Below are 12,600 nucleotides of genomic sequence, written 5' to 3' on the forward strand. Positions count from 1 at the left end.
TGTGGTGTGATATTTGTCCATTCATTCATACATTTATTCGAACATCTCTAAACTCTCTGAATTTAGTAGTAAGACTCCATAACTGTTCAAATAGTAGATTTCTCAACCCAGAGCTCCACTTTTCAAAACATAATTCTGATATACTTGTTCGGGATACTTGTTTTCCAGAGAGTTGGTATGTGGAGCTTTTATTGAGACTGTGATTTTTTTCTTAATCGTGAATGAAAAGATAGAAACCAGTCTGCCTGAAATGAGTTTGAATTAGCAATGTTGAGAGGCAGGAGCCTACATCAGATGAACCATTAGGTTGCATATATGACTTTCAAGATACTTAGACGTAGTGTCTTGAGGCTCAAATCGTAGCAGTAGAAGTCTCTTTTCTGCTTTGTCTTTGAGTGTTTTGCTTGCAAAGTTCCATGTAATTGTATTCTCATCAACAATGGCTCCCTCTCAAGATACGTGTGAACTGATTTGACCTGAGCCAGCGTTAGAAGTAGAGAGGTATTATGCCATGGTTCATCAAATGAGTGTACCTTCTAGTTTTGTACTGACCCATCGGAGTCATTTGAATTTTAAAATAATTGTAAAAATCAGATGAATTGGCCTGTGTACTTAAAGGATGTTGTATTATGAAAGATGCATGTCAAGGAGCAAAATGAACACTGAGCAAACCATATGGGACGCCACCAATTCACTAGAGATTTTCATAATTAACTGCTAAGTTGGCACAGCTGTGGCTCTTTGTAGCAGCAATGTACTGCTAATTACCACTCATTTAAACCTGCTATTATATCCTCTCCCACCTGGACCTTTCTGTTGTCAAGAATTCCAAGGGAATGACTTGAGTGTTTCTGAAGATTCAAAGGATTTAAGACCGGGGGAAACCCAGAGACATTAGCTTCATTGGTTAGGATGGCATTTAGCCTTGTCTTTCAGAAAGCTGACCTGAAAGAATGAGTTGACACAGGAAAAATCTTTCCTTCTTGGAGGCAATAATGTTAACCTCTGGTGCAAAGTGGGATGAAGGGAAAAAGAACATGATAAGAAAAACTACCCAGAACTATGAACAGCCCAAAGTGTAAAGCTCTGGAAATAATATTTCCAAACTGGGAATATGGTGTAATGGTATGATTGGGGTTTTGAAGCAATGTCAAGAAGAAAAAGTGAACTAAGATTTTTTTTTTTGATCTTGCCTGGTACTTCCTTTCTGCAGTATTTCCTACAAGTCAATGGGATACAACACCATGGTTTTTTTTGTTTTTTGTTTTTTTGTTTTTTGCACTGGAAAATATATAAACATTTTGAAGGATATTATTCCCCATCTGGTAAGTGACATTTTGCCTGGTTCATGTCTCTAGTTGGTAAATTAAAACAACCACCACCACTTTATCTTTTGGAGGAGATAGAGTTTGATATCTCCATCATTTGGGGAGAAGTCGACCCTCAGCAGTTACAGTGCCTTCCTGAAGGCCACGCAGCAGATGGGCGCCTAAGCAAAAACAAACCTGCCTCAACTTCAGACCATCTGCTCTGTTTTAAAGTGGACTGTTTTCACATCTCTTGGTGGAAGAACAGCTTTTCTCTTAATTTATATCTCTCTGATTCTGAGCTCTCAATCTGATTTAGGGTTTTCTTAATTTAGGCAGATAAAATTATAACTTATTGGCATTGTTCATGTTATCATGCATTGATTTTCTTCTTTCTTTGATCTCTTTGAAGTAGGATAAGTATTTTTCCACTTCATAGGTAGGGAAGCTCAGCCCGACTCCCCTGAGGTATCTTGGCTAGTTACCCATCAGATCTGAATTCCACGTTCCTGGTGCAGGGATTTACCCTTTTCTGTGCTGTCAAACTGTCAACATTTACTACATCATTAATTCGCAAGATACATTTTGAGATACCTGTGTCATGCCAAAGGTCACTTGGAGCCCAATTGAAAGGCAGTGTGAAAAGCGTAATTAACTTGTTTGCTTTTGTGCTGGAAACCTAGGGTTAACACAACAGCCAAACCAAAAGCAGATTTGTCATTAGGGCTCTAATGGCCTATATCTCTATAGTGTATGTGCATCCGTTTAATTTTCCAGAAATAGACGAAATCATAATTTGAGGTTAGTTCATCAAACATCAAACATTTTCTTTGTGTAAGTCATTGTATTAGGGCTGCAGGTGGTGGTGGTGGTGGTGGTCATGAGGTGGAGTGGGATCCAAGCTGAATCACAGTGTTGCATGGCAGAACACGTGGATTAATCTTCAGCAGGAGTATGGTGTATCTAGATTCTGTAGCAGTCATGCTGATGAAGTAGATACATCTTTACTGGCAGACAGTGATCTCCAGGATATATCAGTAAATTTAAAAATGGTAATTTATATAGAGTGAACCCATTAATGGAAAAAGCTAATCTATATATTTCTATATGCTATGAATGCTTCTACTGCTATGAATACATTGCATATGTATACATGTAAAGGCATAGAAAAAGGACTGGAAATAGGCCATGCACGGTGGCTCATGCCTGTAATCCCAGCATTTTCGGAGACTGAGGCAGGTGGATCACGAGGTCAGGAGAGCGAGACCATCCTGGATAATACAATGAAACCCCGTTTCTACTAAAAATACAGCCAGGTGTGGTGGCAGGCACCTGCAGTTCCAGCTACTCGGGAGGCTGAGGCAGGAGAATGGCGTGAACCCGGGAGGTGGAGCTTCAGTGAGACGAGATCAGGCCACTGCACTCTAGCCTGGGCAACAAAAACAAAACAAAAAATAAATAGGTAAAAAGAAAAAGGACTGGAAATATGCACACTATAAAGCTAAAGGAAGGGAAAGTGAGTATCATCAAATTTGGAAAGACAGTTTTCAGTTTTTCAGTGTTGTTTGACTTCCCTACAAGGAAATGTTTTTATGTGTGGTTTAAAAATATGAAATAGTATTCCTAGGTGAGGACCTTCATGCTGAGGGAGAAAAAAATATAAGCAAAGGCATCAGGATGTGAAATGGAATAGTTTATTAGTATGGAGTTTTTACACAGTAATCATAAGAAGGATGGTGGCTTAATGTGGCTTATATAGTCCTCAATTATTGGTTGTTATTCAGTTAAGGTAATGACATGTTTCAATAGGTTTTTAAGTGAGTTAGGCAGATACATCTCTGGAAGCCAAATAATAGATGGATACTTCGGTTGGAAACCTAATTGATGTTTACATAGCTTCTCCAGAGCCAGCAAAGCCAGATGCTGCTTTGTGGTTATTCTTGAGATTTTTTTTCCCCCTCTAAGACTATACAGTGTTTGCCAGGCAGGGGAGGATGGTGACCAGTTTGTATTTAAAAAAAAAAAAAAAAAAGAAAGAAAAAAAAAAGAAAAGGCACACAGTCCTGCTGCTGTTATCTTTCCCAAAGTATATATATTCTGATAAAATTGGTGTTGTCTCCATATAAAAGTATTACGAACCTCCTGCCAGCTTGCTTTGGGCACTATTCTGGGTAGAATAGACAGGCACAGACGTTTAGACAGACTGAATCTCTTTCTCTGATTTGATTTTGCATTACAGGTAGACGTCATATGTAATGTGTAAGAGCCATGCTCAACTGCAGTTTTTGATTTTGTCTTCTGATGTGATCTGGCTATTTCGAAGCACTTACAATGCAGAACATCCTGTATGAAAGTTCTCATGATTTGGGAGCACACTCATAGTAAGGGCAAGGAAATTTCTTTCACGTTGAAGTTCTAAAAATTAACTTTCTCAGTAATAAGACTTGAGCAAAAACAAATTAAGACTAAGGAAAAGATGATAATTTGCCAATGCTTGCAAATGGGAGCCTCTACTCCACATGTTTGTAAAATGTTTTACCTTATCTTGCATTCCTGGCATTAGGAGTCATTTTGGTTTGGGGCCATTTTTTTGTTTGTTTGTTTGTTTGTTTTGAAACGGAGTCTCGCTCTGTCGCCCAGGCTAGAGTGCAGGGGCGCGATCTCGGCTCACTGCAAGCTCCGCCTCCCGGGATCACGCCATTCTGCCTCAGCCTCCTGAGTAGCTGGGACTGCAGGTGTCCGCCACCGCGCCCGGCTAATATTTTTTGTATTTTTAGTAGAGACGAGGTTTCACTGTGGTCTCGATCTCCTGACCTTGTGATCCGCCCGCCTCAGCCTCCCAAAGTGCTGGGATTACATGGGGCCATTTTTTAAAGCTGATCTTTGATGAATGTATGAAACTATTTTCCAGTGATTCTGCTTTATTTTTGGGAAGTGGGAACAAAGACCTGGCATGCTACCATGGGTATAACTGTACAATTCAATGCTGTTTGAAGAAATAGACATCTAAATGAAGAAATACTTTTAATTGTTGACTGTAAAAGGTACCAAATTATGCTGATGATTCTGTTACCTAAAATAACTAGACCATTTTTCTTTAGAGCAAAACAGACAACACTATAAATCTCTGATGTGTATTGTTTTAAGTTTTCCTGAAAGGTAAAACTTATTTTTTTATTTTTATTTTTTACTGTCTCAGCTTTTCTATTACATTTGTGTGTGTAGGGGGAGCTGGGTACAAAGAGAAAGAGAAAGCATGGTGAAGATGACTCAGAACAAAATGGGTGGCGTTTGTAAGAGACAGAGAATTGCCTTTGAAGATTGTTGGCGTGTTTATTTATGCTAACTCCCACTATCTGAAAAAATAGCTGTAGCAGGCTCATTACTCTGTGGAAAAATAAAATTCATTTGACAGGATTAATTCATTTGAAACCCATGTGGTTTTCAAGGTTCTTTAAAATAACGTGAGATATTACAGCAATCCTTACTTTAACATTTTGATCTAAGTGAGGCATGAAACAATTTAAATGCACCCAGAATATAAACTTCTAAGTGTTACCAGAAAGTGTCTTTTCTTGACAATACTGGAACATTTTGGATGTTATGAACAGGTGCATAATTATAGATTTGTGTTTTCAAACACTATTTGTACAGAGTAGAATCCATGTGAGAACTGATTTTAAGAAATGAGCGGTGCTTCGTAATTTCCAGAAATGGAGAGGAATTACAGTATGCAAAACTAATGACGATAGCTCGCTTACTTTAAGTTCTTTTTATGTTCTTGACACTGGGATAAGCTCTCTACATATATTATTTCATTTGTTCATAACAACCCTATGAGAAGGGTATAATTATTATCCAATATTTTTGGGGGAAGGAAACTAAAGATTATAAAAGTTAACAGTTAGTAGGTAATGAAGCCAGTATTTTTGCTTAGGTGGTCTGTGTATAGAATCCATGCTCTTAACTATTAGGATATGCTGATTCTAAAGCAATTAATGAATATTGGTCTGAAATCAGTCTAATGGCATGCTGGAAACAGCTCTTACAAACTGCCAAGAGTTGATTGTTAGATATTTTGGATTTTTGTAAGCCAATTTGCAAACTTTGATACTTTGAAATCAGCAATGATTGGAGTATTTACACCACAGAAATGGTCAAATGCGACAAATCAAGGCACTGTTTTTCAAGTCAGTTCACCAGCACACCATTTTATAACATAGTGCCCTTTCAGCATTGCCAGAGTATAAACCCTCACATTTTAAATGGATGTAAATGAAATAAATGCTTACATTAACAGTTTTATTTTACATTAGCATTTGTCTTGATCTCAAGAGGAGAGACTATAATTAGTACGGTTAGAACTTTAAAAATTAAATTTAAGAGCATGTATTCCTAAATTCCACAGTAGAAGAGAGTCCTTTTCCTAGCCTTTGAACTTTTATAAGAGGATTTTAGAAAGAAAGCCCTTGTCTGACCAACTGCAGAGTGTAAAAGCAGTTAGCTGTGCCAGATTTGAGAGGACTCTTTGCTGGCTGAGATTGTCTGAGCAGGAATGGAAAGTGATTGGGTTGGGTAAACAGGAGCCCATGATAGGAGGATGGCAGAAGCCAGAAAAGGAAATTGTATTAAAACAACAACAACAACAACAACAACAACAACAACAAAACAGAACAAAACTTGGGAACCAGTGGGGTTTGTGGGGTCTGAGTAAGCTTTGTGGCCTTATTGTGGGCATCATTTATCCATAAAATAATTTTAACTTTAATTTTAGAACTCTAGTAGTTAATTTTTCCTTGTAACCATAAAGCAGCATTTTATGCTGTGATGGAAAATCATTCCAGTGGCAGTGGTTCCATTTAATAAAAATTTCAAACAGTGTCAGTTGTAATTTTGATGCATTGCATCAGCTTGTCAAATTGATCCTCCCAATGTTCTTTTTATGAAGAAGGCATAACTTGCTTACACGTTATGTTTAATATATTTGTAATGTTCTTCTGATATAAAGATCCTCCATTGAACATTTGCTTGTACCTGGTTGGACTGCATACTGGATCCCGCTTATCTAAGCAAAAGCATACATGTTTAATAACTTAAACAGTTCTCTCTAAGCCACCAATCAGTTCTTTTTCATTATTTATTATTATTTATTGGAAAACATTTCCATAAAGTGAACCAAAAGAAAGAAATGCACTTACAATTTAATCACCCCAACTGAATTTTCTTCCCTTTTTTCGATTTAATTTTTATTTTTTGAGAACAGGGTCTTGCTCTGTCACTCAAGTTTGCGTACAGTGGTGTGACCATGGCTTTCGGCAGCCTCAAACTCCTGGGCCCAAGCATATTCCTCTTGCCTCAGTCCTCTGAATAGTTGGGACTACAGCCATGTGCCTTTTTTTTTCTATTTAAAAAAAATTAAGTCCTGGCACGGTGACTCATGCCTGTAATCCCAGCACCTTGGGAGGCCAAGGCGGGAGAATCATGAGGTCAAGAGATGGAGATCATCCTGGCTAACATGGTGAAACCCCGTCTCTACTAAAAATACAAAAATTAGCTGGGCGTGGTGGTGGGTGCCTGTAGTCCCAGCTACTTGGGAGACTGAGGCAGAAGAATTGCTTGACTCCAGGAGGTGGAGGTTGCAGTGAGCCGAGATCGCGCTATTGCACTCCAGCCTGGGCAACATAGTAAGACTCCGTCTCAAAAACAAAAAAAAATTTATATAGATTAATATATGGGAAATACAAGTATAGCTCTCCTACATGCATATATTGTGTAGTGGTAAGTCTGGGCTTTTAGTGCACCCATCACCTGAATTGTGAACAGCCAGTCAATTCTTATCCTCGTTCCTTCACCTCCTGAGCTGAGATTTTGAGAATTTGTGCTGTATTGATTGAGATAGAAGTTTAAGAGAAAGAGAAAAGAAAACGAATGGAGGATGAAAAAATAAAGCAATATACATACACACAGAACAGGACCAAGTTAGAGGCAAAATATAGCGTCCAAGTTGAATAAAACAAAGTAATCGCTGTCTTGTGGATAAGGAGAAACCTGTGTCTGTGAATATTTTATACTAATTCAGTTTTATATTTGCTTATCTTTAATATTAATTTGAGAAAAGTGCTATTTTTCTGTTCTTTGATTTTTTTTTATCAGCAGACTGAATGGTAAGTTAGAAATGAATGCATAAGAATCAGAGAAATCTGGATTTTAATCCTTAGCATGAAAATTTTATAACTCTGTGACTTTGGAAAAGGAACCTAACTTCTCTGTTTATCCTGTTCACACAAGACATAGTAACAATCCTTACTATAGACGACCGCAGGAGTTATAGATAAAGCTCCCGGGGCGATGCATATCAGAGTAAGCTGTGTCTCCTTACATTTTCAGAGCTGTTATTGTTGCTCAGCAAATGGCAGCTGTTGCTATCTGTGGTTTTGTTGTTGTTGTTGTTGTTGTTGTTTTTTGAGACGGAGTCTCGCTCTGTCGCCAGGTCTGGGGGGCAGTGGTGTGATCTCGGCTCACTGCAACCTCTGCCTCCTGGGTTCAAACTGTTCTCCAGCCTCAGCCTCCTGAGTAGCTGGGATTACAGGCTTGTGCCACTGCGTCCAGCTAATTTTTGTATTTTTAGTAGAGATGGAGTTTCACCGTGTTGGTCAGGCTGATCTCGAACTCCTGACGTCAGGTGATCCACCCACCTCGGCCTCCCAGAGTGCTGGGATTACAGGCGTGAGCCACCGTGCCTGGCCGCTATCTGTGGTTTTTAAAATGTATTAAACGTGAGGAGTAATGACAGTGTTTCTTGATGACTGGGGAACTTGCAGTAGAAAGTTGACATATACTCTTTCTATGAAAGAAACTGGAGCCTCCTAAGGTAAGCTGGGTCTGGATGCTTGATGAAGATGACACTGCTGACGGCTCTTCCTCTTTCTGTGCAGAATGTGCCCCCAGACCTCTCCATCTGCACCTTTGTGCTGGAGCAGTCCCTCTCTGTCCGGGCCCTGCAGGAGATGCTGGCTAACACCGTGGAGAAATCAGAAGGGGCAAGTACCCAATTTATGTAGACTTGTAGTATTTTAATGAGCTCAGCTACTATACGAACAATTTCTTTCACAGGTGTCAGAGAGTTTCTTTTTGCTGAAATAAGTCGATGCCTGTCAGTTGGAATTTCCTTAGGATTGACTTTCTGCTTTATCCAGCATATTTGTGGTGTCTTGAAAACTAAAAAAAAAAAAAAAAAAAAAAAAATCCAAGCTTGATGTGATCTGTGTCACTAGACCTCGTGCTTATGTCTGTGGTTTAAAACCAACCTTTCTTTGAGCATTTCTATGTTTTCTTGCATTTTCAGAACTGTTATTGTTATTATTTTAACTCATCGCTTTATGCATGGCTATTTGTCATTAACCTTTATTTCATTTTCAAATGTCTCTCACTATGTGACTATGTTCTGAGCTTTTTCATGGAAAGTAAAATTTCATGGCACTGTTATATATTTTAAGTAACCAAATTTTGGTGATATGGCTTTAGTCTATTGTAATTTTAAAAACAGCTAATCCTTTTCCTCTGAAAATTGATTTTTTTTTTTTTTCTTTTCTGAGATGGAGTCTTGCTCTCTTGCCCAGGCTGGAGTGCAGTGGTGCAATCTTGGCTCACTGCAAGCTCTGCCTCCTGGGTTCATGCCATTCTCCTGCCTCAGCCTCCCGAGTAGCTGGGACTACAGGCGCCCGCCACCACACCCGGCTAATTTTTTGTATTTTTAGTAGAGACAGGGTTTCACCGTGTTAGCCAGGATGGTCTTGATCTCCTGACCTCGTGATCCACCTACCTCGGCCTCCCAAAGTGCTGGGATTACAGGTGTGAGCCACCGTGCCCGGCCCTGAAATTGTTATGTGGTTTCCTAATGCAAGTATTTTTCTTTCAAAGCCTATTTGGTTATTTTATTTTCAATGAGACTTGCTGTGACGGATATCTGGGCTGTTACCCAGTCTTGACCAATTTATTACAGTTTAGAATTAAGCAGGAGGATTAATGGTCAAATTTTTGTTTCCAGGTTTTTTTAATTTTTATTTTTTGGTATTGTAATTACTGCAGTGCATGGTTTAATAAAGTATAGTATTTCCAGAGATAAAACTGAAAATTTTATTTTGCCATTATTGATCTATATGTTGCTATTGTTAATCATTACTCTGGTCTGGATGAGTCAAAAGATTAAAAAATGGTAATACATAAATGATTATCCATAGAAATGAGTCATCAGTTATAACATTATTTTCATCAACCTTGTAGCTTTTAAAATTTTAGTGTCATGCAGCTTAGGACTTTACTTGATTTGTGCATTAGTTCTAAATTAAATTTTAGCAGTATACTATTATGTGGGGAAGAGAAACTTCAGTGATTTTTATTTGGAATTAGACTAAAAGCTTATTTTACAAAAGCTTGGTATTTTAGTTTTTCGGGTTCAATTTTTGCTTATAGCAAAGTTTGAAATTATTAAAATATATAAAGTTTCTTTTAAAAATTTTTATTCTTTCATGTAAACCTTTTCAGGTACACTTAAATTATGAAAGAAAACAATTCTCAATTTAGTTTTATTTCTACCTGAAATAACCCCTCCTGATTTTTAAACATCCCTGAGTCATATCAACTTTGATATGCAAAGGAGCCTTTATAAAGAAAGATCGTTTTTATTTGGCATTAGCATTTAGAAAAATGCATCTTGCCATTTCATCTGTCTTTATAGATAACAACTTAGAACTAACATGCCATAAATTTAATTTTTATATTGCTAAGTTGTGTTTTTTAAATTTAACAACTTTGAGAAGATCTTTTGTCTTCTTCAAATCATGACGTTGGGCTAGGCAAACTCTAAAGTTTCTTGGAATAGAGGAAGTAATTTGAAATACTGTTTTAGGATTATGGTTTTTCTTGAGATGGGGTCTTGCTGTATTGCCCAGGTTGGTCTTGAGCTCCTGAGCTCAAGCAATGCTCCTGCCTCAGTCTCTGGAATATCTAGGATTACAGGTGCATCCCACTGTACCCAGCTTCTAGGATTTATGTTTTCAAGACATTTATTAGTTAGAATTTCTGGATCTCTTCAAATATTTTTATTTAGCTGAATTTAGTTTTGAATTGTTCACTCTCTAGAATGTCTCTATCACAGATAAAGTAGTAATTTGTGTGATATGTTGAACACTATTTTATAAAGCACAGTATAGTTACCATAAGACACGAATTAGGGGCCGGGCGCTGTGGCTCACGCCTGTAATCCCAGAACTTTGGGAGTTGGAGGCGGGCGGATCACGAGGTCAGGAGATCGAGACCCTCCTGGCTAACATGGTGAAACCCAGTCTCTACTAAAAATACAAAAAATTAGCCAGGCGCGGTGGCAGGTGCCTGTAGTCCCAGGTACTCGGGAAGCTGAGGCGGGAGAATCACTTGAACCAGGAGGCGGAGCTTGCAGTGAGCCGAGATAGCGCCACTGCACTCCAGCCTGGGTGACAGAGTGAGACTCTGTCTCATAAAAAAAATAAAAAATAAATAAAAAATAAAAAAAGACATGAATTAGGAAGTTTAATTTGAGAAAAAACTGCTACAAGGAAGAAACACTTTGCATGAAGCTGAAACCTATTTCTGGTTACTAGTAACTTTTAGAAAGAAATCAGTGTCAAATAGCTCAACAGGTTACTGTATGTTAGGGAAAGATGAAAGTTTCTGTCATACTGCTGAGTATTTTTGATTACACCCAGAAATGATATTCATGCCTAGCTTGCCACAGGTGATGCCAGTTAACTAGCACAGCCCCAGCCACAGTGTTGGAGGAAGGGTTCTGGAGGTCTCTATTGTATTGATGGATTTGGAGGTAGCCTGAGCAATGGGGGGGGTATCCTGGAGGATCCCTGGGGTGGTCAGGGTTAGGGAGCACTGTGGGGACTTGGGGCAGCAACTGTTTACCAAGAAGGATAGATATTCTCCACTTAACCATTTTATTCATACGAGTGCACACCAGCTAAATATCATGTCTGATGATATGTGATCCATGGATATGTGGCCAATGGATGCTACTGGCACTTGTAGGAAACAAGTCTTCTGTACTCCAAATATCATCTTTTCTAGTGCCTGATGATGTCTCCTTTATGCTCATTATGGAACTCTAATGGGGAATCCTGTTATCAGTCAAATTACTGTCTCCAGGTTAATAAATCATATGCAGTTTGCTTAAACGAAGAGCCGCTTTTTCTAGGATGAAGTGTGCCAGGAAGGTAATGCGAATTTTCATGAAATCATTTCTTTCCTTTCAGATGAACAGTGAATCAAAAAGAACCTTGTGTTCCCTGATTCCCAACTCTTTCAGAGTCAACTTTCTTTACAAAGCCTTGTTCTTTTTTATTTAATAATTCTTTAATTTCTTATGTAATTCAGTAAATAATACTTATACTGTTTCATGTCTAAAATGTTATCATATGCACATAGCAATACAAACACACTTGATGATAAGGAAAAATTTTCCATTTAGTATCATGGCTTTGTTTTCTGTGGTTAAGGACAATTTTGCTAGTATTCTTGGATCACGAATAAATACGTGGTTTTCATAAAATGGTTAAGGAAACTTAGCAGAAAACTCCCAATGTCATTTGTGACAAAGTAAATCATGAACATGATAACAGAAGAAGAGGTGTGTAAGATGAAATGGGAGAAAATATTACCTAATCTACGAAGTTTTGGTTCCCTAAAAAGTTGCTTATTGTGACTATTAGTAAAATAACTCATATTTTTGTGGCATCAAAATCATTCTGAAGGATTTTATCTAAGTGGATTTTCTTAAAATGTCTGTTTAATTAAAAAAAGTACATACATATATATTAAAAGAGAGACCTAGATCCAATATCTATATAATTACATTGACTATCATTTAGCTTTTATTCTTATTAAAATCATGTCAATGGTAAATAGGCCAAGACCGGTTTATGTCAGTAGTTGCCCACAGAACCTTTCAGATCTTGAGGATGGAGACAGTACACAGGCAATGAGAAGGAGAAGGTGTCTGTTGAGCAGCACCTATCTCTTCGGCCCCGTTTTCTCCGGGCATCTGCCTATGCACATTCTTGCTTCTGCTGTTCTTCCTGTTTCCCCCACTGGGTTTACTGTGGTTCTGGATAATGTCGATTGCAAGTCTGCCTCTGCATTGCTCTTCTTGCTCTCCAGATCTGTTTTGCGTATGGATGATATAGCTTAGGGTTAAAAACGGGCTTTGTTGTCGTAAAGAACTTCTTGAGAATACCAGTTCTGCCATAGTTAG

General features: G+C 38.2%; 1 protein-coding gene across 13 annotated transcripts in view; it reads left to right on the forward strand.

Moving 5' to 3' along the window:
* The window catches only part of RYR2 (ryanodine receptor 2), a 785,691-nt gene that overhangs the window by 278,122 nt on the left and 494,969 nt on the right, over positions 1-12,600 (forward strand). For all 13 annotated transcript variants that reach the window (XM_021934115.2, XM_021934128.2, XM_021934136.2 and 10 more), the window contains exon 3: positions 8,243-8,347. In XM_021934115.2, coding sequence (XP_021789807.1) covers positions 8,243-8,347 — 105 coding nt within the window. The remainder of the gene's footprint in view (positions 1-8,242; positions 8,348-12,600) is intronic.

This window comes from Papio anubis, chromosome 1, assembly GCF_008728515.1.
Source record: "Papio anubis isolate 15944 chromosome 1, Panubis1.0, whole genome shotgun sequence".
Taxonomy (NCBI): domain Eukaryota; kingdom Metazoa; phylum Chordata; class Mammalia; order Primates; family Cercopithecidae; genus Papio; species Papio anubis.